At 32.4% G+C, this 21,450-nt stretch overlaps 1 protein-coding gene across 1 annotated transcript in view; it reads left to right on the forward strand.

The window, feature by feature from the left end:
• Positions 1 to 21,450, forward strand: part of LOC129957645 (maltase-glucoamylase-like) — an 84,361-nt gene that overhangs the window by 46,552 nt on the left and 16,359 nt on the right. The window contains exons 12-18 of the mRNA XM_056070081.1: positions 865 to 988; positions 6,297 to 6,432; positions 10,765 to 10,898; positions 13,458 to 13,492; positions 16,454 to 16,570; positions 18,252 to 18,400; positions 19,192 to 19,276. Coding sequence (XP_055926056.1) covers positions 865 to 988; positions 6,297 to 6,432; positions 10,765 to 10,898; positions 13,458 to 13,492; positions 16,454 to 16,570; positions 18,252 to 18,400; positions 19,192 to 19,276 — 780 coding nt within the window. The remainder of the gene's footprint in view (positions 1 to 864; positions 989 to 6,296; positions 6,433 to 10,764; positions 10,899 to 13,457; positions 13,493 to 16,453; positions 16,571 to 18,251; positions 18,401 to 19,191; positions 19,277 to 21,450) is intronic.

The raw sequence follows: 21,450 nt of genomic DNA on the forward strand, positions 1-21,450 counted from the left end.
ACAATGGCCAATTTGAAAACTTTCCTGAAATGGACAAAAAATAGTAATTATCTTTATACTGCTGTCAAATTCATTTGAGTTTGATCCTAATGTAGCGGATTGTTATGTGAGAGGATAGAACCTGGGACCCTGTGGTTCTCAGCCGAGTAACAAGACCACAAGACAAAATTAATACTCATGTCTCGTAGCTGTTAACTGGCTTATAAGCTCTTCACCACAGTACTCTCCCTCCAGTGAGTCGGAGGTGAGATGAACGATATGGCTACTGTGTGGTGATGTATTAGCTGTTGAGTCTAATGCGCCAGTACCCATTTGAGTAGCACCAAGCAGTATGGCGAGCGTGTGTGGGTGAGTGGCTGCTGTTGCATCAAGTAAGTCTGGCGGCTTTGTGTTGCCGCGGCTTTTTGTGTGTGTGTGTGTGTTGCTGACGACTTTGCGTCAAGTGAATCGGACGACTTTATGAATGTTGAATGAATGGACAGCTGTATGAATGTTGAAGGCTCATCGTCCGAGGTCACCAATGTGGCGGATTGTTATGAGCGAGGATAGAACCTGGGTCCTTGTGGTTCGCAGCCGAGTAACAAGACCACAAGACAAAAGTAATACTCGTGTCTCTTAGCTGTTATCTGGCTTATAAGCTTTCACCACACTAACTTCTTGCATCAATCAGAATTCTTTCTTTTTTAAAAAACTAACTCATCCTGAAAGGTAACAAAAACGCGATAAGTATAATCTTATATGCAAATAAATTTTAATAGAAAAATTTCAGCAAATCTAGGGCTCTGATTCTATGACCATAATCAAAATTCAAAATTGCTTCATTAATAGAAATATAATGTTACTGATATTTCCTTCTTTCTTAAGGATATGAACGAACCTGCGAATTTCGCAACGAACGAAGACAGGCCTTTCAACTGCCCCGAAGACGAATACTGCTGGACTCTGAAGTGCCCAACTAGTCCTTACGAAGATCCACCCTACAATCCCTGTGAGTTCTCAGTAGTATGTTGAGTGTCACATCATAAAAAAATACATATTTCAAAACATATTAAAAATTAATAAGATCTAAAGCTGAATCCATGGAGTACTTGCAGATCATAGCAGCATACATATACCATGAACTCAGTGTCCAACTAGCCCTTACGAAGATCCACCCTACAATCCCTGTGAGTTCTCAGTAGTATGTTGAGTGTCACATCATAAAAAAATACATATTTCAAAACATATTAAAAATTAATAAGATCTAAAGCTGAATCCATGGAGTACTTGCAGATCAAAGCAGCATAAATATACCATGAACTCAGTGTCCAACTAGCCCTTACGAAGATCCACCCTACAATCCCTGTGAGTTCTCAGTAGTATGTTGAGTGTCACATCATAAAAAAATACATATTTCAAAACATATTAAAAATTAATAAGATCTAAAGCTGAATCCATGGAGTACTTGCAGATCAAAGCAGCATACATATACCATGAACTCAGTGTCCAACTAGCCCTTACGAAGATCCACCCTACAATCCCTGTGAGTTCTCAGTAGTATGTTGAGTGTCACATCATAAAAAAATACATATTTCAAAACATATTAAAAATTAATAAGATCTAAAGCTGAATCCATGGAGTACTTGCAGATCATAGCAGCATACATATACCATGAACTCAGTGTCCAACTAGCCCTTACGAAGATCCACCCTACAATCCCTGTGAGTTCTCAGTAGTATGTTGAGTGTCACATCATAAAAAAATACATATTTCAAAACATATTAAAAATTAATAAGATCTAAAGCTGAATCCATGTAGTACTTGCAGATCAAAGCAGCATACATATACCATGAACTCAGTGTCCAACTAGCCCTTACGAAGATCCACCCTACAATCCCTGTGAGTTCTCAGTAGTATGTTGAGTGTCACATCATAAAAAAATACATATTTCAAAACATATTAAAAATTAATAAGATCTAAAGCTGAATCCATGGAGTACTTGCAGATCAAAGCAGCATAAATATACCATGAACTCAGTGTCCAACTAGCCCTTACGAAGATCCACCCTACAATCCCTGTGAGTTCTCAGTAATATGTTGAGTGTCACAATCATAAAAAATATATATTTCAAAATATATTAAAAATTAATAAGATTTAAAGCTGAATCTATGGAGTACTTGCAGATCAAAGCAGCATAAATATACCATGAACTAAATCGGTGAAATGATTAAAAAATCAGCATATAAATTGTTAATTTAAAATAATAGAAAGCACTTAAACAAGCCAGAATTATATGAGAATGCAAATAAAATGATAAAAAATGATGAAAAAATGATCAACCATTACCCAGGAAAGATCTTAATTGGGTGATATTTCGCACTTGGAAAGTATCACTCGATAAAGACTTTTCCCGGTTGTGCACATCAAAACTCGTTCCAGTCATAATCATGCGCACTTTAGAGCAGCAATGCATGAATTGGCATATGCTTTGGAGATATTCGCCATTTTTCTAAATGTGCAGTACTGATGAAGACACGGTCGGCATAGCTACCATTTTAACATTCGCCAATTGCTGTATTTTTTTTTTTTTTTTTTGTTACACTGTTAAAAGTTTACATGGACAATCAATGAATTCCTGTTATACCATGGATCGAGAATTCGTAATGGAAAAATTCCCATCTAGCTCTTTCGGATAGTGTGCTGTGCTATTTTTTTTTCTATGAAATTTTAATTTGATTTCGGATTTTCTATATCTAAACTTCGAATACTGACTCCCACTGTAGAGAAAACGATTTCAAAAATAAAACATTAGAAATATGTTTCTTGAATATAGAATGTCCAGAAAAAGGCTGAAAGGTTCAAAAATGAAATGTCAAATGAATAAATGATTATTATTTTAAGATGCACTAGCAGGAAAAAAAATAGAAGGAAATCATGATTTTTTTAACATGCTGCTTTATTATAATTCTACATAATACCGATAGATGACACTTCAATCGCCCAATTGATACTCTAACTTCAGAAAATTAATATGTTCAGAAAAAGAATACGAACAGGTTCTGGAATTATCTATAATCAGTTGGATATAGCAAGTAAAGTATTGTTACAAAATTTTTTCTACTACAAATACCGCTAATCAATTGTAATAACGTAACGCATTTAATTGCTAGTTCAGCGGCTTGCTTGCTATCTAATCCTCCAGTTTCTTTACTTTTCAACGACTCCAACTCCCCTCACACACAACTTCTGACGATCCACACAACTTCTTCGCAGCTTCAGAGTGGCCGTCTTTTATAGTTCCGGGAGGCGGGACTAGAATCTTCAGACCAATCAGGGCGTACCTGGGTGTATCTCGGTTGTTAGTGGATGGATCGTGAAAGTTCTCAAACTTTCCGGTATTATCCATTTAGTCGCCAAATTCGTCGCCAAGTCGCCAATTGGTCGCCAAGCTCAGAGGTCATTGACGCGGCACCCGCTCAGTACGCACAGGACAGATTTTACAACGGTTTTTCTTACGATGACACTAGTCATGCCGGGTAGCAAAATTACAGATTTGTAACAGTATAAAATTAGAAAAGATTGACATTTTTATGAAATACATTTTTCTGTTCGAATATCTGTACACTTATGACATGATCTGTGGTAACTTCTTACAGGATTTTGTCAATTAACAACACTACAACCTCACATTCTCCCCCTGAATGGAATCGCATCACATCCAGCAATTCCAGTACCTAATCCGTAAACAAGAGTATCAGTCAGGTCCTGGCACCTGTTTCCATGTGCTTCAAAGTTTCTTCTAAAAAAGAGAAAAATCTTATCATTCAGCTTTGTTCCTCACAAACAAGATTTTCCCGGTTAAATAATCCTCAGAAAAATACTGCCTGGGTGATGCATCATCATCTATAGGTGACATAGGTGACATTAAAAGGAGGAAATTAATTCTTCCTTCTGTTAAAAACTCTAAATCTCAGTCGTTCATCCTTTCAAATAATAGCTTCAATGACTGAATCATTAGTTTGCTCTTAGCACATGAACCATTGGTGTGAGAAGTTCATTATCAGTTACAGGTTTTAATTAATTGCAAGATATTAAGCAAATTTTCTGAGAATGTTTGAATAGTTTTTAATAAGGTTTTCGTTTTAAACTTTTCAAAAACTTTATTAAAAATTCTTTAAACTTTTTATTTAAAAATTGACACGTTTATTAAAAAATAGTGACGGCGTCCTGGCATAAGGGTAGCGCATCTTCCCCGTGATCTGGGCGTCCCGGGTTCGAATCCCGATTCGGGCATGGTTGTTCTTCCGTGCTGTATATGTGAATTGTGTGAATGTGCTCCCCTGTAGAAAGGGGTTGTGCAAACGAATGTGTGTGTGTATTTCATCTTCATATGAGCTAGAAGTCAGACTTTGGCCCTCGGGCGCTCAGGGGTCTTTACCCTCAGAAGCTACTGCACCCCCTTTCTGTGGTAACGTGGACACGACAACATCATTATTAAAAAATGGTATATTATTCGACATTTTTTTGCGCGTGATTAATTGAATTTTTAAACTAAACAGAATTTTTCTTTTGAATAAGAGTTTGACTTTTGATTTCAATGTTGTGTATTGGGCGATTCTTGGAGTTCGCGAATAGTTTTGAAAAATTTAAAATCACGATATTTATGCTCATAATGCCTTTGAGCATCAAAGAGGTTAAATAGAATTTTAAAATACGAACTGCAACAGATTCTAATTATGGAACTGTATATTACATTTCTGACTTAACTGTTGCCCATTTAAACATGAAACAATGAATTTAAAAATTAAATTAAGTAAATGTAAATATTTGCTTGAAATTAAGAAAAAAACACTAGTAAAAAAAATAAATTTGATTTCTGCATAACATTCTGCTAAGATAACTATTTGGACGGACAACTGGCTGATCCTTCGATTAGTTTGTTTTTACGTGCTATTTTCAGCCTACAATTTCTGTTTATCAGGAACTCTAATCTCTTCACTTCTGCAAAATCAAGATCATTCAGCACCAGAAAAGTTTCACCATCAAACTGGGAAAAATCGCTGCTTCTCACAGCGCTTATTTCTTCTCATTATTTTGTTTTCGTATTTGGATGGACACAGACCAATGAAAAAATAATGTTCTACTTTTTACATCATGATTATACCCAGGTAGCACAGCCTATCGCATAATATTGTTCAATATTGTGCAATATTATATGATATTTAACAATATTCTACAATATTAAACAATATTCTACAATATTAAATAATATTCTACAATATTAAATAATATTCTACAATATTAAACAATATTCTACAATATTAAACAATATTCTGCAATATTAAACAATATTGAGAATATAGATCAATGTCATACAATATTGTACAATATATGTGTGCTACTAGGATAAAAAGAGAAACTGTATTGTTTATTTCGCTTGAGAACAGATAACTTCGAAATGTAATGTGTAGTTTTATGACTAACACAAAATAATTTTTATATAACAATAACTCTCGATACAAAAATACTTTTCTTCTGAATGTGAGGTATGAAATTTCTAAAGTAAATAAAGAGTAAGGAAAATTCTGAATTCTCTTTAAATGAACCACTTTCCATATCAGCAAAGCAAATATGACATAACTTTTCCAACTTTCGAATTAAAAATTTTATTTTGAATAATGCAATTTTGATCTATTTTCAATTGATATATTTAGCGTTATAGAATATGAGAAATACGATATTATTTAGTGACAAAAGTTTTGAAATGGAAGTGAACGAAGGAAACATTTTTAAAGTTTTTCTTTCTGATTTAAAAGTTTCAAACCGAATTCAAATTAATCTTTTCAGGTTTTAGAAAGTCAAACGATATTTTATTTCTCTTCTGAATTCAAATGCATATTTTCCACTTTTTTTGAAATACGCATTTTTTTGTCAATTTGTTTTTATTTAAATTTTGGCAAAAAAAAAAAAAAAGAAAAGAAAAGAAAGAAAGAAAATTGCGTGAGATGCAGCGCCATCTTTTGAGATAAATTTTAACGATTTTCTGCTTCAGTAAAACAAATTTTCCTATTCTAAATTTATCCATTCAGAAAAAAAAAACTATTATTTTATTCAAAAATTTGCATTTTATGAACTACTCGATATCATATCAGAACAAAAATGTTAGTATTATGATTTTTTTCCCTGCAAATTATTCGATTTAAAAAAACAGGAACAAAAGAATAATCAGTTCATTAATTAAATGCCTCTTTAAAAAAATTCTATCAATCTTTTGAAATCACATTGCGGAAATTATGATATTATTTTCTCTTTTGTAGTGAAAGACAGTGGAAGTGATAGGATATCCCACATGACGCTGTGCATGGAGAGTTTGCACCAACATGGAGATCACTATTATCGGCATTATGATGTCCATAGTTTGTACGGATGGAGTCAGACTCAGATCACTCTCCAGTAAAAACCTTTCTTGTATACTATTTATATTAAGCAAGCCGTCTTTCGCCCAGTTTATCGACTTTCTAGGTTGTTAAATGATTAATTAGTCATTTGATGTGACTGAAAAACATGAATTCAATTATTACACTTCAAATTAAAAAGTATATATATTACGAAACAAAAGCAGAGATGAAAGTCATGGCATTTAAAAACATTTTTTTTTAGATAATGTATTCAAATTGAATTAAAAATATTGTTTCTTTTAAATAAGTAATTGTGCAAAAATGAAATTGATATAATTAAAAAAGATATTTTTTTTTAATCTTAAGATAATACAAAAATCACTTTTTGTAAAATAATTGTTTTAGAAAATATGAATATCAATTTCCGTAGGAAAGTCATAACGATACGGCTAGACTTAAAATTAATGTATGGTCACCAAAATTGAATTATACCGCAATTACTTCTTTTGAAATGGTTAAGCCTATTTTTGAGCTGAATCAAACTTTTTGTTTGATGTCTATTTCTTTTTATTTTGTTTATATCTTCTTTCCTCTGAATGAATGTACTTTTTGGTGACATGGCGAAACATCTCCAGCATATTTCTGAAATTGTGTTGCAGCTCCATTAATTAGCTGAGCGAAGTGTTGGATTTAATACTCTTGTAAAAATATTCAATGAATGAAGCAGTCTGATATTCGTCTGATAGTTTGTTGATATTTTAATGTTGCCATTCTACAGTAAGTAATAAACCCGATTTCTCTGCCACGTACATTAACTTTTTATATATATAGATAGCATAAAAAACCTGTACCTAAAATAATACACAAATTGATTATAAAATGTCATTCTTTATTGAGTGAAATTTAGTTATTTTACAAATTTTGGATTTGAATTCTTTGGAAATTCCAATTTTTCTGACGTTTCTTAAACTTTCCTTTAATACAATGTCAAAATATGATCTGTAATTCGAATTTCTATTGGTTCATTAAAAGATAAAACCGAGAATTGTAAAATATAGCTTTCCTTTCTGATAAAAACAGTCAGCGAAATACGTCCATTTATGCTATTAAATGATGAAAAATTAATAATTTTTAAAGCATTAAATTCGTTCGAAGATCTTTGCAATCATACAAAGTTTCAAATCAAAAGGCAATAACAAATCTATTATATTTTTAAAAACTTTTATTACTTTAGATGGGAATTGCATTGCTTATTTTTTGAAAAATATTTTATATTTAAAACGAGTTAAATAATTTGATTCCTTTATTAAAATAAAGAAATGGAATTAATAAAATTTCCCTTTTTTAAATATTAATTAAGAAGCCTTTCAAAATATTATGTTAATTTATTATTATCATTATTGCTACTATTAACTATTTCTTAATTTTTATTTATCATTAAAACTATTAAATATGAAAAATAAAATTTAACTAGCAATTTTAGTTTTAAAATTAACATTTTCTCTTTCTAAAAAATTTAAATTTTTTGTTTATAGATTCAATTTTCACAATTCAAATTTTTGAATAAATTAAATCTTAATCTATTATTATTCGTTTATTATTATCTTAATCTATATTAGCTTAATATCTTAATCAATTATGATTTCGTTTGAATTTCCATGTGTCCAATTAATCAAAATTCACTGTAATGTTGTGAGAGACAACATTCATGTCATGTTCTTGCTATAAGTATTTCATCCGTTATCATGAACTACTTATTTGCGAACAATAGAGTCATAGTTAGACAAAAATAGACAATAAACAAGCAAGCAAAACACCGCTTCAGAATGAGATCCTTATGGTCAAAAGTTTTTATATTTTTACATCAGCGGTGGAATTTAAACTAAATATATAATAATGTGTTGTATTCTTGGCTAATATTTTAAGACGCGAAAATAACCAAAAAGGCATATATATTGCTATTTGCATAGAAATATTTTCTTTAATATCTTTACAAACAGCAAGAAATGACTGAACTTAAATCTCCACTAGTATCCGCTAATGTCGAATGCCGATCTGATAGTGTGACATGGAATTTCTAAAAGGGAATTTCTCCTATGGAACCAATTCAATCATTTGATTATTAATAAAAACTACCAGGTCTGAGTTCATTAGCCGAAGTATAACTTTTGACACATATTTAGATAGTAAGTCCATCTGTATTATTTATTTCCTGATTTTGAATTTAAATTCAGAATCTATAGCAGCAAGGATCTTTAGATCATTCCTAAAATTAAGGAATAAAATTTAAAGGAAAGGGCATACAGAAATAAGTAAATTTTGTAATTGAATATGAAGTTGAAAGCACCAAAAAACCACAACAGAAGGTCATTGCAGCTGATTTATTTTTTAAAAAATTTAAAAACGGAATACGTTAGACAAAGTGTGAAATACAGGATTAATGGTTACAAATTTACAATAATGCAACTATCGGCATTGCAGGGATAGTTCCACTATTGTAAATTTATTATATTGTCTCTTTTTGCAGGGATAAAATTAAGCACCATGTATAACTTCGGACGGCTCATTCTTCGAGCACTTACTTTTTGTTGTTTTTATGGCATTTAATTCGTTACTCTGGTATATGTCATGAGAAACTAGATTTATTATTGGGCAGAACATTTGGTACGCTATCGGGAAAATTCCATAAATCTTATCTTGCACGCTTAATCTGATATGTTATTTTTCCCCCCTTTTAATATTAACTTTCTACCAACAAAAGCATCTCTTATAAAAGTTTACCATTTGCCTTTGCGATTTTACGTTCTATTTAGACATACAAGGAATTTCTGCGTGCTTAACTTAACTTTAAAATTTGTCTCTTGGTTTTAGAAACATCCTGCATGAAAGTTAATTCAAAATTCAATGCTATAAAACTGAGGAGAAATAGGAAACACGAAAACATGACATGGCACACAGGAAAGCATATAAACAAACTAGTGTACTCTGAGGAATGAACTAGGAATCGCCGTTCGTAATTGTTGTGTTTGAATTTCTGAGCTATTCATTTCCACGTATTGATTGTATTTGAATAACATGCAACATTAGCGAATAGTGAGATCGGATCATGTAGATCTCACACCCGCCAACAAATATATCCGTTACTATCTCAAATGTCTATAAGTTGTCAAGAATTTCTAAAGAGTGTCGTAGTCCATGCGATGTCCTGGGAAGTGGGTAAGATACGAGTAGTAAGAGCTTTGAACGGATGTGAAACTGGATTTAAGCATTTATGTATTATCTAAATATAAAATAAACTTGAATAAAGAGATTTTATCCATTATTGGTTTGTCCTCTAATTCATCCATACATTGCTACATGGCTCTAAACTATTATTATTATTGTCTTTTGTTTTTCCATTGCACAAAACAGTTTGGGCTCTGGATTTGGAAACAAAGTTTATCTATATATTCAGTCATTTAAAATTATGATCTCCGCTCTAAAAGATATCTCTTGTATCTTTAAACGAGATGATAACCTAATTGAACAGATCAAAATTAATATTTTTTTTATTTCTTTCTGATTACTAATACTTGATTATTTGTTCTTTACGATAAATTACCAATTTAGTTAACATGAAATCTTTTCTCTGTAAATGCTTATCCTTTAACAGGGCTTCTACTATCGTACCACCCTGTGGAAGTCAAATGATTCAATAATAAAATTGGCAAATTTTCTATATTTACATATACTAACCGACATTGTAAATGAATTCGTTAAAATAGGAGGAGGAATTTTTCTGGTTGTAACTATTAATAAGAAATGCATAGCTATTTATATATTTTATTAAATTTTTCACAAACTAAAATATATAAATTCAATGAAAATTTTAATTATTAATTTTCATTTGCAGAAAAGTGAAAATCTGTTTTTAGATTCAATATAAAAAAAGTCCAGTTTTTTAAATATAGCTTCAACAATGGGAAAAATAATGCAATTATATTATCTGGTGGAGCAAAAAAAAAATTGTTTTTATATTATTTCAACAAAGAAAAGGGTTGTTGCAAATCAAGAACAAAGATTTAAGATGAAGGGGGAAATGATACTATCTATAAATTATTATAATTTAAATTTACTATATTCTAAAATTTAATTTTGTAGGAATACATATTTTACCGGAAACTATGGCAAAAAAATGTCAACATCTCTGCAAGTTTTTAAATTTTTAAAAATGTCAATTAAATTTTTTAAACTGAAGTCACTTTCCCACCCATCAATATACATTTACGATAAATTTGATAATTGTCGATCATAAGTTTGCCAAACAGTAAGCAGTGCCAAAAGGCAAATACACACATTCGCTTTTATTACTAGTCGAGGTCAATATTTTTTGAATTTTTTATTTCAGAGCCGCTGAAAAAGCAATAGGGTATCGATCTTTGGTCATCTCTCGATCAACTTATCCTTCCAGCGGACGCTATGCTGGCCACTGGCTCGGTGACAACAAAAGCACCTGGGATGATCTACGTTACTCAGTCATCGGTCAGTTAGTTACAAACCAGTTCTGTAACCCTAATCAATTTGAAGATATGCTTAATTTTCAGGAAAAAAGTTTCATTTCATATGAATTTCTGGATTTTACTTTTCAATATCTCTTATTATTGTTTATATAGGTATATGCAAATTGTTGGCTTAAAAAAAAAAGAAAAGCATGTGTTCTTTTTTTATAGGAACAATTCTTTAATTTATTAAAAAAAGAATATCGTCTTAGAAAAGGTAAGCGGATTGGTTTGAATACTCCAGATGAAGATTACATTTCAGAAAACTTAATTGCGTAGGAAATGGATAGATACTGAACATTTAGGATAACAAAAAACAAAAGAATTAGTGGCGGGTGGTGTTGTTCTTTCTGTCAAACTAACTAAATCACCGAACATTCCAAAACACCGTGATCGATCATTAGATGGAATAGTTAGATGCTTAACGTTTAACATTATAGTTATCCAAAGTCAATCACGCGAGCTTTCCTAAAAAATTCATTGTGATGCTTATAATGCTGCTTGATGCTATTGTAGAATGCACATGTAGCGAAGTCAAAAGTTTTAATAAAGTGAGGAAGGGATATCTTTTGTTGATCAGCTGCTATTTTCAGCACTATGATGTCATTTGAGGTAGAAGGCTTATTAAACTCCAATATAAGGCGAAGGTTGTCTTTCTGTAGAATTTTCAAGGAAAATTGGTCCATTCTTATCTTTCTTTTGAAAGAAAATCTCCAACACTAAAAAAAAAAAAAAAAAAAAAAAAAAAAAAAAAAAATTAGAGAATAATACATTGTTGGAGCTCAAACTGGTCAATCTTTTTTTAATAATGCCGCTTCAGAGCACAAGCTATAGAACCTATAGCTTTTAATGTGTATTCCTCGGTCATGGCATGTCTTTCTTAACCTACTCAGATACTGGTGGTCTATGACTGAATGTTGTATGGCAGTTATGCTCAGCATACGAATGTAGATAACACGTGTCAGCTTCTTCCCTGCTTGACCAGGATGACGTTTCTTTTCCCACGCTCCATAATTAGCATCCAGACAGCAGTATCAGCAATGGCGACGCCCTACCGCAGTGTAAATGTTTCCAGAAGTGCCAGGTGGTCAAGCCCTTTAAAGTAAGGACATCTGGGCAATTAGTGCGAGTCCAGATAAGGGACCCCACCTGCATTGTATTTGAAACAGATGTAAACCTGCATTCTTTACATTGTGGAGGGTGGCTCCTCAACGGATTCCCACGGTCGACGGTAGACCAGTGAAGTTTTTGCTGAACGACTATTGGATAACCGGGAAAATGGTCCGATGTGAATGAGGGATAGGATAAAAGTGCGAGGAGATTGGAAGAGAGGATCGTGGACACTGAGGCAGAAAGCGGAGTGTCCGACTAGAATTCCATCCGAAAAGATTCGGTGGATCCCTGGAGCTACGCCTGTTTGCGAGAAAGCTACAAGTCGGCTAGCTGTTTTCTTAAGAGGTTTCTCCGAAGTATTCGAGGAACTATCCTTGTTGTGTCGAATAAAAATCATTTAACCTAGAACTCATTTAACCTAGATGATGAACTGTAATTTTATGTAAATAAAGCTGTAAATAAAGAATTTGATCATAACGCTACCTTTTATTGGATCGAGACTTTACACCCGCTTCAGTTTTCTCGTGGATAACTCGTTTCTATATAAAAATTTATGATCTCTGAATGCGAACCTTTACGGGTTAACATCTTGGGTGCATTGTCTCGGCTGGTTCAATCCAAAATGTTCACAATGTATGAGTTCTTATTGAAGTCAATCTCAGCTGGACTCACCAACAATATTCTTAAAGTATGAGTTCTTGCTAAGGTTGACCTCAGCTATACTAGCAATGATTTTAATGTATTAATTCTTATTTAAATTAATATTCTTTTGTGTTTCTTTTAAGCTTTATGTACATTAAGGTTTATCTCAATATTAGAAATAATCAATTAATTTGGTTGTTTTGAAATTAAAAGCTTATTGAATACACACTTGACACACCAGTGTGCGCAGTGTACGATAGATATTGACCCGTGCTTCAGTACTTGCAGTTATACATAAATGATGGTGGATGCATGAATTGTTTCATAAATAAGGATGTGTGTTATCTTCATTGAGATTCACGGTGGCTACTGTCTTAATAAAGTCCAGTAACTTTTATTTGGACAAAAAAAAAAATTCTACAAAATTTACCCTCGTGTGCATTTTCCATGTTTGAATCAATTATGTCTAGTATTTCTATCAGACGCAGATTTTGAATTCTTTAAAGTAAAATTATAGTAACTTTTTTCATAGAACTTATTGTTCTTAAATTTAGAAACGAAAATAACTTTTTAATTTTTATCTAACAAAATATCATTTTTGCATTATATTCTTCAAATATTCATCTGTGAATAGTTTCGCACACGATTGATAATTGCTTTCAAGAAAGGTTTAACTAATTCTACTAATTTTTAAATATATAACTTATATATTAAATGAGTGCTATATTATATTTAATTTAGATAATAACTTTATTTGTTTTCTCTAAAATATAGTTTCATTTTCCAGGAATGTTGGAATTCAATATCTTCGGCATACCATATGTAAGTTGACCTTTTTTTTTTATTTTAGAAAAACAGTGTGAAATGTCTGAAATTCTTAGGATTTTCAAATAAAACGAAAAAGTAACTTAAGTAAAAGGAAACAAAAAAAAAATTCGGGTGGGAAAATAAGGTGGCAAATGACTCTCGAATGTTCTAAACGTCCCCTATGATATTACATAGTAAAAATTTGGCAATTAAGAATCAAATGGCTGTTTATTCCACAAAAGTTACGCTTTGAAGTATATCGTATATCTTTAGGTCAGCAATTCTTGTATATGTATAAAAAATTATTTATTTCGTGTATCTTGAAAACGACTCTAACGATTTGAATCAAATTTTATATTTAGATAAGGTTTTGCTTTTAAAGTTTATCTATATAGGTGTCCTACCTGAAAAAGCACGATTTTGAAAACAAACAAAAAACATTTTTTATAACTATTAGAGCCATTTTCTATCTGCTCTCAAGATAGGGCCCGGTTTCGCTATTATAAAACTGAGTGTAAGTTCTAAAATATAAGTAATGATAGATAAACCGTAAAATGAATACTAAAATATAGAGTGTTCATTAATTATTGTCGGGGTTTCCGTACCTCATAACTTTCAAATAAAAAATATTACACAAAAACCGATTACGTATTCGTAAATTACAACTCAAAGAATTTTACGTGGCAACCATGCGATCTTAGCGCATTTGCAGTCTGGGTAATTATGACGTCATAAATAAAAATGGCGACCGTGCAAGAAAAAGCAATGTGTGTATTGTGGTTTTTCGAAACTAAATCAGTCATAACTACTCAACGTCGCTTCAGGACCACGAACAAGAAAGATCCTCCTTCGGATAATTCTATCAGACGCTGGTTAACACAATTTCAGGAAACTGGTAGCGTTCTACACCGAAAGGGAGCGGGAAGACCGAGCACATACGGCGATATGGAACGTTCTCCATAACCGCCTTCAACTGAATGCCGACAAAGTGCAAATTGTGCAAGCTTTACATTTTAATATCATTAATAAAATTCTTTGAGTTGTAATTTACGAATATGTAATCGGTTTTTGCGTAATATTTTTTATTCAAAAGTTATGAGGTACGGAAACCCCGACAATAATTAATGAACACCCTATATAATAGATTATTTCGAATAACGTGTTAAACTAAGTGCATTCATGATTTTTTTTTATTTAAATGACCAGTTCATATGTAGATAAAGGTGAAAATTATTCATATGTAATCAGTATGTGTTTCGTATCAAACCATTTTCAATAAAAAAAAATCGATTTTACATACAAAAAAAAAAACCCACCAAGAGAAGTTTGGATTTTCAGATATTTGAAATTATAGGAGGTGCTTGGCAATTTTTCCAGTTTTATTTAGAACATGCAGAACAGCGTCTTCGAAATTCCCGATATAATTTGGATACACCCTTCCCTCTGGATTTTCTGTGTATAATAAAGGAGAGACAATATGATATTTAAGCTGAGATACCGACACCTTGTCAAAGTAAACAGAATGTTTCATTTTAACCAGGGTGGTGGTCACCCCAAAATTATCTCGCATACTCTCTAATAAACTTGTCATACTAGAAGAAGACTTGTATGAGACTGATATACAACAATTACGAAATATTAACTTTTGACATGAGCTTAGAATTCTTGCAGAATCTAAGTTCTAATCTATCATGGCATCTTGGCGAGTTATTTGGCGATTAATCCCTGGTATGCGATTAATAGTATCCGGAAATCGAATTTGGGTTTTAGACGCGTTTTTCACAACCGAGTGGAACAAAAATGTGCCGCAAAACTGCATTTGTCGTAACAAAATTCCAAATTTAATTTAACATATTTAAGTCATTCCATTTTTGAATTATCACGTTTACATTTTTCTGAAAGTACAGACCGACAGACAGTCAACCCTTTATTGGTTTTGGCTCAAACTTTGACAGGCGTCTATACTATAAAAGTTAAATCTGTGTATCTAATCTTATCTCTCTTCGTTTTCTAGTTATAGTGTTAACTAATATTCGAACAGCAGGACAGACGGACTTCTTCAGAGCAGATGTTACCCAAAATTAGATAGAAATCTACAAATTTAGAGTAAAGACCATATACCAAATTTCAGCCGTCTAGCCCAAAATGTCTATTACAATATTTTGATTACTATACTTTCTTTATACTACGTATACTAGAAGAATAATTAATAACAATTAATTAAAAATTTCTTTTGCAACACACCACACCGCTTCATGCCCCTGCAACTACAACCCTCTGGTTATTTAAACAGAGTAATGAGATGAAGTGGGAGAGACATGGAAAGACTCTCCTGTTCTATCCATCCCTGAGACTACTGTTCGGCATTTGGCATTTATTGATTGAAATTTGGTTAGGGGGTTTTAATATTGGACAAAAGAAATCCCAAAGCAATGAGCTATTTGAAATAAAAAATGGGAAGTAGCTTTGGCTTGTAAAGCAAACCATCAGAGATAAACTGAAAACTTGTGCTCATTTACATAAACAGACTTACAGTTTGTATGTGATTACAAAATTCTGAAGAAAAAAATAATAAAAATATTAACGAAAAATTAGAAATTAGCAGAATGTAGAGAAAATATTAAATATTGATATGCATTCCTAGGGATTAAGTTTAGGAGTCTCATTAAAGCTAATGCTACGGCATGCATTTTTCGTTTATCAACACAGATGAAGGTGAAAATTAAATACTTTGCCTGTGTCATCATTTATGTTTTCCCCGCCGCTGAAGAGCATATTTTATGTAAAAGTTCTATATAAGCCCATGGCTCTTTGATCAGCGAATCAATACTTCAAGACAGAGCGTCCATGAAAAATGAATGTTTCACAGTAATAAGCCTGCAAAACGGAATATTTTACTATTTCAACAAGTACTTTGAAGATAAATTTGAGAATTATCGAATGTTCAGATAATTAACATTTACTTATTCCTCATAGATTGGAGCTGATGTCTGCGGATTTGCTGAAGCCACTACGCCTGAACTGTGTAAACGCTGGATGCAGCTTGGAGCGTTTTATCCTTTCTTCAGGAACCATAATGTTTTGGATCAAAAGGTAATTGTGTAGGGCTTAGAATACTGTTGGGCGATACAATAATACATCGGCTGTGTAACATTCCCCGTTTCCCAGTACTGATAAGACATATACAGCCAGCTGTGTTGTCGCTGTTACTTATTAAACTCCTCGAGATAGCCAGATGGTGGATCTTTTCACCAGGGCGGTCTCGCATCTGTTCATAAAAGACAACAATGAAAGACCACATGTGGAATTCCTCATCCAAGAGGTATTGACAGTACCTTCAAAGAGAAAAGGGTGTCCAAACATCTGGATGCTAGATGTTTCTCTTTGTGAAAGGACCTTCCCACGACCCACTGGAGCCGCTGAGAGAGCATATTGCTGAACCCCGATTGGCCGAAAGAGAGCTCAAATGACCGATGTAAATTAAGAGGCGGAGATTGTCGCCGAAATAAAGTGGGGAGATTTTTTTAAGAGAAGAAAAGAAACGAATTGCAGAGACACTGTTGGACTACGCCCACGAGTTCGGAGTCCGTGAACCAACTGAGTTTCAAGAAACCCTTCGACTTCGACTGTTGTGTCTCCTACTACAGGTGTAAATAGCTATTTATTTAACCAAGATTAGAACAAGTTATTCTTTTGTATATATAGGGCTGTAAAATAAAGAATTGTCTGGAAATTCTGCTTTGTTATTTGATCAGTCTGGATCAAGACATTACAGCTGCCTCAAAACAACTGTCACTGACTATCAAATTTCCTTCCTCGGAACAGTTTTTACTCAAAATTTGATAGAAATCTGCAAATTAGGTTTAAAAACAGTGCACCAAATTTTAGCTGCCTAGCTCAAAGCGTATTTGAGTCCTCTTGTCATAAAGAGATGAACGCACAGTTTCTAAAAATGCAATATCCAAACTCAAGGAGGTCTGAAATGTAGAGAATCGTAAAAATCTCGAGTTCGAATTTTTTGATGATTACTATACTTTGTAGCGGATTGGAAAGAACGGGGATAGAACCTGGAACCTTGCGGTTCGCATCCCAGTAACATGACCATGATACAAAAGCAATTACTCTGCTAGCGTAGCTGTTAACTGGCTTATAAGCTTTCACCACAGACTGTTCCTCCAATGAGTCGGAGGTGAGACGAACGATATGGCTGTTGAGTGGTGATGTATTAGCTGTTGATTCTAATGCGCCTGTACCCATCTGAGTAGTGTCAAACGTTATGGCGAGCGTGTGTGGGTGAGTGGTTGTTGTTGCTGCGTCAAGTGAGTCTGACGACTTTGGGTTACTGTGGGTAGATGGCGCCACAATAGCTGTATGAAGATTGAACGTTCATCATCCGAGGTCACCAATGTAACGGATTGCGATGCGCGAAGATAGAACATGGGACCTTGTGGTTCGCAGCCCAGTAACATGACCATGATACAAAAGCAATTAATCGGGTAGCGTAGTTGTTAACTGGCTTATAAACTTTCACAACAACTTTCTCTATTATACTATGTATACGAGAAAGTAAAAAAGAAAGTTTAGACAAAGTCTATCAGCGTGCGTTCAGTGTACTATTTAGTCTTATTGTACATTGAATTTGCACTGAGCTGATATTAGTTTATTTTGAGAGAAACAAGTTTCAATGCATTTATTTCAGTTTTGTTTAAATTGTGGACGAAGACAGTTTGCCTCAACTCTTCGGTTGTATTGAATGTTGTATTTGTTTTTTCAGGACCAAGATCCTGTTGCTCTTGGTGCCGATGTCGTAGCCGCATCGAAGAGAGCAGTGGAACGGAGATACGGCTTGAATCCCTATTTGTACACACTTTTCTATCGGGCCCATTTGGAGGGTTCCACAGTGGTCAGACCTTTATTTCACGAGTAAGTGATGAAAATAACATCAGAATAATATCATTTATTGCATTTCAAATTTATAAGATTTGTAAATTTGAAATTATATTATTAAATAATATTATTAAATCTTACTAAAATGAAATACATTTATATTTTAATATATTTCATTTCATTAACATTTCATATTTTAAAAAATAAAGCTTGGTTACCCTTATGCTTAGTATGTAATGCAGGAGCTATATATGTTCGCTCGCCAAATTATAATATTTTCAAGTGTAAACTAACCAAATGCGAATATTTGCTGTCTTATGACATGAAAAGGCGCTATCAAAGAATAATATAACTATATGATAAATTGAGATTCGAATTCTTTTCATATAAACTTTATAAATCAATTCTTTGTTTACTTTAAATACATTTTATACCTATTTCGAATTTATATAATGTTTAATGATATCTACATATTTGAAATAATTACCAAAAAAATCACACCTAACCACAATCACTGTACTGATTTTGCCAGTTTTTATTTCATATCAAAAATGAAATCAATCAGGGATCAAGGTTTATGATCCTTGGATACACTATCAATGGCTACCTGTTCCCTACTACCTTTTATTTTTGAGAGAAATCTCTAAAACAGTATTTTCCTGCATATTATATGTGAAACTAAGCCTCGACATAATCCCCCAGTCTTAGTCACTTCACCATATTTGTCAATTTTTAATTTAAATGAAATGAAAACAGACTTGGCGATTTTGGAGACTTTTAAAGCTTGGTTTTTGTTGTTGTTGTTGACATTTTTGTATTTGTTTTAGGTTTCCAAGCGATGAAAATACTTGGAATATTGGTGACCAGTTTATGTGGGGTAAATGCCTGCTGATTTCTCCTGTCTTAACACCGGTAAAAAGTTTTTCTAATGAATCTTTTATTATTCTTATAATTTACAGCAAAATTAAAATGATCAAATCTTGGATAATTATTAAAGATGAAAACGACATTTTGTTGGCCATTTAAACAATCCAAACCTGTACTACAGTTTCACAAATATAAAGAACTTATTTAATTTGATTAATGAATGAAAATTTTTTTGTATGTAAGATTTTTTTTGTATTTAAGATGGTATATTTGCTAATCAAATTTGAGAAAGCTAAATATCATAATTGAGAATAAAGAATATGGAAGTTACAGAATGAGCGTTTAAGAGGAAAAAATAGAAAGTCTAATTTTAATCAGTTTCCGTTAAAATAATAATAAAAAAATTTTTTTATTGTTCCTTCAATTATGATGCACGCAATCGAGCACTGAAAATCATAAGTTTTTCTAAAACATCTGTATTAAAACTGTATTTTTCGAATTTCTCTCTTCTTTATACTCTTTTTCTCTAAGAAACTGAGAAACAAGATTTACAATCCGAACTTCTGCAATGCAACTTATGTTCTCACGATCACCCCCACCTTCTTCTCCTTATTGTGTACAGCCGACCACCCCGCCATCTCTGAACTAGTCAGCATCGACAGGATTAACGATGCCGCTCCCGGGGAGACACCTCAAATATAGGGATGACAAACTTCCGGATAGTGATTGGTTCTGGACCCTGGAGGACACAGAAAGGGTGTGGGGTCGACTACTCCCTGCCGATGACGAGACGTGCCTCCTACGGGAAGGGTTGTACTGTGACCGGTGACAGCACTTAGAAATTAACCTCAATTCCCGCCAATGCTGTCCCGGTGATCCGATCAATCAATGTTTGTTTTTTGTCCCCCCCCCATCGTGTGTCTCTGCCGGACTAATTGTCTGTGATTGTGTTCTCAAAAAGAAAACGTAAATTGAAACAAAAAAAAAATATTTTTCAATTATTACAGATTTAATATTGATAAAGTATTGCTATCACTGAAAAGTTCAAACTAAAAGGATTGGCAAATGTCTAAATTTTAAGGGGGTCTGGGACACAAAAATCGTCAAATTTTCGAAATTTGTTTTTTTAGCTGAAAAATGTTTGCATGGTTTTCTGCTTAAAATAACATTTAAATCATGTTTCTGTCTTAATTAGAACGAGAGATATCATAATTTTTGTTGACCACTGCTTTGAAATTCCAACTGGCAAAAAGGCGTTGCCATGGCAACTTCATCTCTTTAAATGTAAACATACATTTCCCGGCACTGTTTTAGCTTAATTTTTGATTTTTTTTAAATAAATTTTTAAAGAATTTATTTTAAATTCTAGATTTAGTTTGTATGCAACTCAAGTCCTTCAATAATGAAGTGAAACGAAGAGAGACAGTGTTTATTAGAACCTCTGTGTTTACATTTCATGAGACAACGTGCTTTTTAATTTTCTGCTCTAAAGTTTGTTTTCTTAATTGTAAATGTAAAATTAAATTAAAATAAACACTTGTGAGGAAGGGAGGCGTCTCTTATGCATCTGGAAGCTTTTAAATGTATTTAAATAGTTTTAATTCTTATAAACTTTATTTTTAAAATTTAAACGCATTTTTAACCATGTTGCGTTTTTTCATTATTTGTTGTGATCAAATTGATATAAGTCCAGATCATATAAAGATAGAGGTCTGAAATTTGAAAAACATACTTTTCAAACTGTTTGCCTTAATTTTGATTCAGCAAATTAAAAAAAAAAAATTTACTTTTCAAGATATGAATTTTTTTTTAAAAAGTACCCAAGATTTTTTCAAAATTTTCATTTAAAATTTTTAAATTTTTTTTAAATTAATATTTTTTAAATTTCCGAATCAAAATGAAAGAATATATATTTGTGTTTGATTTAATGAAAAAAATTTTGAAAATTGATCAAAAATATTTTGAGTTATATCTATTTAAAACAACGTAACTTTTTTTAAAAAAAATTTTGAAAACTTTTGTGTTGTGATTTTGCTTATTAATAAGATGGTTGATCAGTACAAAAAATTTCAAAATTTTAAATTAATTAATAAAAAAAATTTTAAAATGTGTCCCGGACCCCCTTAAAACTTACTTTATCCCCAAATGTTTTTTAGAATTATACCGATATTTGTTTATATACTAAGGTGGGTTCTGTTTAATTGAACCCTTTTGATACA

This window comes from Argiope bruennichi, chromosome 11 (genome assembly GCF_947563725.1).
Source record: "Argiope bruennichi chromosome 11, qqArgBrue1.1, whole genome shotgun sequence".
NCBI lineage: Eukaryota > Metazoa > Arthropoda > Arachnida > Araneae > Araneidae > Argiope > Argiope bruennichi.